This window comes from Hipposideros armiger, unplaced genomic scaffold, assembly GCF_001890085.2.
Source record: "Hipposideros armiger isolate ML-2016 unplaced genomic scaffold, ASM189008v1 scaffold_40, whole genome shotgun sequence".
NCBI lineage: Eukaryota > Metazoa > Chordata > Mammalia > Chiroptera > Hipposideridae > Hipposideros > Hipposideros armiger.
The window spans coordinates 2,008,150-2,013,150 of NW_017731390.1; the positions used below are offsets into that span (position 1 = coordinate 2,008,150).

The window sequence follows — 5,001 nt, forward strand, 5'->3', positions numbered from 1 at the left end:
CACGAAATACAATACGCTTGTTTGCACTTCAGTGGGCCAAATCAAATCTGATATTGTTTTACCTTTTATTTGGTGTGTGGAAGGTGTGTGGAAGAGGGGGTAGTCTTATACGGCGAGTATATAACAAACTCTGTATTTTGAGTGGAAATGTTAGGGGGTTGTCTTATACGCCCAGTCGTCTTATACGCCAGCAAATACGGTAAGTTGTAAATGGGTGGATAGATGGCAAATCTGGTTAAACAGAGGCACAGATATGAGAAAGGAAAAAAAAAAGGAACCAAGGTTTGAATACAAATACCAATCAGTTTGGAGTTTTTGGAATGTCAGGAGATAGGCCTCCTTAGGATTTGCTGCTAGAGAGGTGGGGTTGGGGGTGATCAGAGGGGTCTTGTTTGCTGTACTAAACAATCCTGTCTGTTGGGAGTGATTCGGTAGTGTTTGCATTTAGAAGGAAATTGGCTTTTGATAAGACTGAAAGGGGAAAGTGGAGGCAGAGAAACAATTAAGGAAATGATTGTTAAATCAGGGGACAGGTGAATTAAGACAGTGGCCATACATCTTGAGAGGGCGATGGGGATGAAGAGTTCTTTGAGAAATAAAGTTTTCAGATCTTAACATCTCATGGAATAATGGGTAAGAGACAGGGAGTTGTCAAGGATGAAGTCCGAGTTTCTGGCTTGGGGGATTACTAGAGAGGGTTGAAAGCAAGTATTTGAAAACAAACCTAACATAATACAGTGATAATACAGAGCTGCAAACTCACTCAGCCTCCCCTCTCCAGAGGATCACAGCCCAAGGGCAGGTCCTGCTCCCACCAGTGAAGTCACTGGTCAGAATTCAGGATCTCCCGAGGAGTGTCCACTCCTTTCCCAATTCCATCCGGGCCCCACTTTACCATTCTGCAACTTAGAATAAATTCAGCCACCCTCAAAATACTGCACTGAAGAGAAGGAAAAGAGGAATGAGAAAAGATTTAAATACAGTAATTCTTAGTTTTTTTAGATGCGGAAGGGTAAATACTCCATAAGGATCCAGCAGTAAGAAGAAAAAGAAAAAACAATAGACAGGGGCTATAGTTAGAGGGCTATGGGCCATGTGGGTATCTATGGCTTCCTTCTTCTGCTCACCAGTCCTTGTTGGATTGTTTGCTCCAGGGGAGTGAATCTAATCTTTATTTCTAAGGAGTTTGATCCCTTGGCAGGGCTCTGAGTAGGGTAGCAGTTTCTTCTGTTCACCTTTACTCAGGACATGGGTCCCCAGGTGTTCTTCTGGCTCCTCCCATACCCTTCCTGGCCACCTCAAGGTGTGGTAACAATAGTAGGACCTCAAGGTCAGTCATGTGCCCAGCCCGCTGACCCCATTTTCTGTCTGTCCTAGTGCCAGGAGGAGCCTCAAATGGCTGAGGACACTCTCAGCTTCCACTTCAAAGGCATTATTGTTTTGTGCCCTGGTGGCAGCATTTCTTACTTGCATGTTCCAACCTTTATATTAGCAAGTTGAGAGGATGAGAAATATCATTCTGAGAGTGGGTTATTGATATAATCTAAGCCACCCATCCCCACCTCTATCCCATCCTTGAGTTTTTTTAGCCCCCAAAGAAAAGCACTGTATGTTGTTCTGGTTCAGTTCAGAACACATCCAGCAGCCTTTGGACAGCACCTTATCTTAGCAAAGTGGTGTCTCTGAGCTGGCACCAAACTTCTTTACCAGGCCAGTCCATCACTCAGTAAAGTCATCAGCTTCCAGATGATGAGCACGTGGTGAGATCAGCAAATCCTGTCAACATTAGCCCTTTGCCTTACTTCTTTTTTAAAGTTCAGTAGTTTCGTCTTTGAAATAATTTTAGACGTACAGAAGAGTTGCAAAGATAGTACACAGTTCCCTTTCACCCATTAGCTTCTCCTAATATGAACACCTTACATAACCATGATACTCTTATTAAAACTAAGAAATTAACATTGGTACAATACTATTAGCTAAACTCCAGACTCTATTTGGATTTCCTAGCTTTTCCACTACTGTCGTTTTTCTGTTCCTGGATCCACGTTACACTTAGTGGCTTACTTATTTTTGTGGGGAAGAACTTCTAGGTCAGCGGTTCTCAACCTGTGGGTCACGACCCCTTTAGGGGTCCAACGACCCTTTCACAGGGGTCGCCTAAGACCATCGGAAAACAAAAAGATATTTACATTATGATTCATAACAGTAGTAAAATTACAGTTATAGAGTAGCAACGAAAATAATTTTATGGTTGGGGGTCACCACAACATGAGGAACTGTATTANTATAAAGTAGGTACTGTTATTATAATACCCATTTTGCATATGGGGAAACCAAGACTCCAGAGGTTGAGTGACTTGCCTAAGGCCACACAACTTGGAAACAGCAGAGCTGGGATCAGAGCTAGAGTCTGGCAGTCTCCGGAGCTCTTTTCTTTTTCTTTTAATAAATTTTATTGGGGAACAGTGTGTTTTTCCAGGACCCATCAGTTCCAAGTCAAATAGTTGTCTTCAATCTAGTTGTGGAGGGTGCAGCTCCTTGGCCCATGTGGGAATCAAACCGGCAACCTTGGTGTTATGAGTCTGCACTCTAACCACCTGAGCTAACTGAACGCCCCTCCAGAGCTTTTTTTTTAATCACTAGGGTACACTCTCCCTTGACAGAACCTGGGATTTCCTGAAAAGTTCTATCTGTGTTGTATGTGGAAGAATAACTTTGTTTCCCAAATCTTCCTCACTGAAAGAAACTTCTTTTCTCTCCCTTCTCCATGTTCTGATTCCTGTTTCCTCCGCAGACAGGTCCTTATCCAAGGGCAGAGATTGCGCCTCCGAATCAGACTGGGAATGTCTCCTCCTCCTGAGCTTAGACTCATGATGGAGGTGGGATGGGGAGGATGCATTGAACATGTGATAAGCAATGAGGGGCCTGAACTGAGGGAAAAGGCAGAGAAGAGGGTAGAAGTTGAGGTGTGGAGAGTATAGAGGAGGGACCTGGGGGAGCCCAGGAGATTTGCAGTTCCCACTGCGGAATCTTTTCCAGGACCAGGTCTCTCCAGGGCAAGATGGCCCAGGAGCTCGGTGAGAAGGAGCTATTGAGAATGGAGGTGGAGCAGCTGAAGAAGGAAGTGAAGAACCCAAGAGCTCCGGTTAGTCTCATCTTCCCTTTCTCATCCCTCCCTGCTCTTATGGAGCCAGACAGGAAGGACAACGGGGTGGTGGGACCATTTCAGGACAATAGAAGGAGTAGGAGGTGCCTCTGGGATGGGGTAGGATGTGGAAAAAGGCTAAGGTTTGACCCCACGGAGGTGCACAGGAGAGAACCTTGGCGCCTGGAGGGCTCAGCGTGTCCAGCCCCGTCTTGGGCTGGGCCTGGCAGGTAAGGGTCAGACTTTGTGGGTTTGGGCAAGGAACTCACACTCCCTTCACATCTGCCTGTCCCTTTCATCTTTCTCCTCTCTGGCCGCTGTCTCCACCCTGTCCAGAAGTCATGGATCCTGAGGAACAAACAAGGGCTGGAACCATACTTTATTTTTTCACAGATTTCTAAGACGGGAAAGGAAATCAAGGATTATGTGGAGGCCCAAGCAGGAAACGACCCTCTTCTCATAGGCATCCCTGAGGACAAGAATCCCTTCAAGGAGAAAGGTGCTTGTATGATAAGCTGATGACACCGGAGTCCCTCACCTTGAATGTCTGTCCCTCCTCAGCTCCACTCTTCATCCGGAACCAAGTGTCCTGAGACACCCCAGGGAACCAGTAAATTTCCACCTTCTCTTAAGTCACAAATGAGTAAAGGCATCTGGTTGCATGAATTGCGAATCCATTCCCCAACCCCACTTTCAACTCTTTTCTCTCCACTATCTCCTCCACCTGCTGGGTCCCTGCTGACCCCACTTGGAAACGCTTGGATCTTTCCTAGCTCAGCAGTTGGCCCCATGCGTGGTGGGTTCTGAAGAGCCTGCAATTCCCTGAGACCTCAGAGGGCAGGCCTTAGGAGACATTTATGCCTCCTTGGAATCCCTCCCATCTCTCCCGCTCCACACTCTTCCTAGGAACAAACATTGCCATCAGAGTAGTTTGGGGTGGGGGCCATAGTTGGGAGGCCCTTTTTCCCCATCTCATGTCTGATCTTGTGGTCCTCTTCCTAGTCATTTAGATCACCTCAGATGGCCTGATAACAAAAAGAGTTTCTAAAGTCATGATTTCATGATTTATTTAATGATTGTGGGTTTATTGCGTGTCGGGTACTAGGGATAGAAGCGTGAACAAGACTAACGTGGCCCCTGTTTTCATCGAATTTAGCAGAGAAGACATGGAACAGAGTTTACAGTTAAATCAGTAAGTTTACTATGGGGAGAGGAAAGGGCAGTATAGGCACACACAGCAGGCAGATAGACATTTCAGGGCAATGAACAAGGTCTACGTGAACTGCTGTAAGCCAGTAGGGGCAAAGGCAGAACAGGAAGTAGTAAAATATGAGGCTGGAGAGGCATAAAAGGTCAATTGCTAAAGGACCTTGTCCTAGCTCAGGTAAGTTCTTCTTCACCCTCAGGACAATACAAAGCCTAGGAAGGTATTTAAGTAAGTAGCCAGGGGCCGGCTTTGATTAGCAGGAGGGAGGCTTGATCCAGCTAAGGGCTGGGGGTATAATGAAGGAGAGACTGATTCCTGGGCCTTGTTAGCAGGGCAATTACTGTCTAAAGGAGTGACAGACAGACAGTCATGATACAATGCATTCAGGGCAACTTCGTAGAGGTCTGCATGGGGTATGATGGGAACCCATAGGAGGGCTACTTCAGCCAGCTGAATGGGTGTGTTGCATCCTGGGAGGGCTGACAGGAAAGGCCTCTAGATGGAGGTGATATCCTAAGATGAGTCCTAAAGGGTTACCGTATTTGCCGGCGTATAAGACAATTTTTTGGCCCTGAAAAATATGCCTCCAAGTGGGGGGTCGTCTTATACGCCAGGTACACTTCAGATAGACTGCCCATAGTGCTTGCCC

The 5,001-nt window shown here is 46.3% G+C and overlaps 1 protein-coding gene across 1 annotated transcript in view; it reads left to right on the plus strand.

Annotated features, from left to right (window-relative positions):
- GNGT2 (G protein subunit gamma transducin 2) overlaps positions 1 to 4,913 on the plus strand; it is a 14,467-nt gene extending 9,554 nt beyond the window's left edge. The window contains exons 3-4 of the mRNA XM_019638826.1: positions 3,040 to 3,145; positions 3,539 to 4,913. Coding sequence (XP_019494371.1) covers positions 3,040 to 3,145; positions 3,539 to 3,664 — 232 coding nt within the window. The 3' untranslated portion in view covers positions 3,665 to 4,913. The remainder of the gene's footprint in view (positions 1 to 3,039; positions 3,146 to 3,538) is intronic.
- The last annotated feature ends 88 nt before the right edge of the window (positions 4,914 to 5,001 follow it).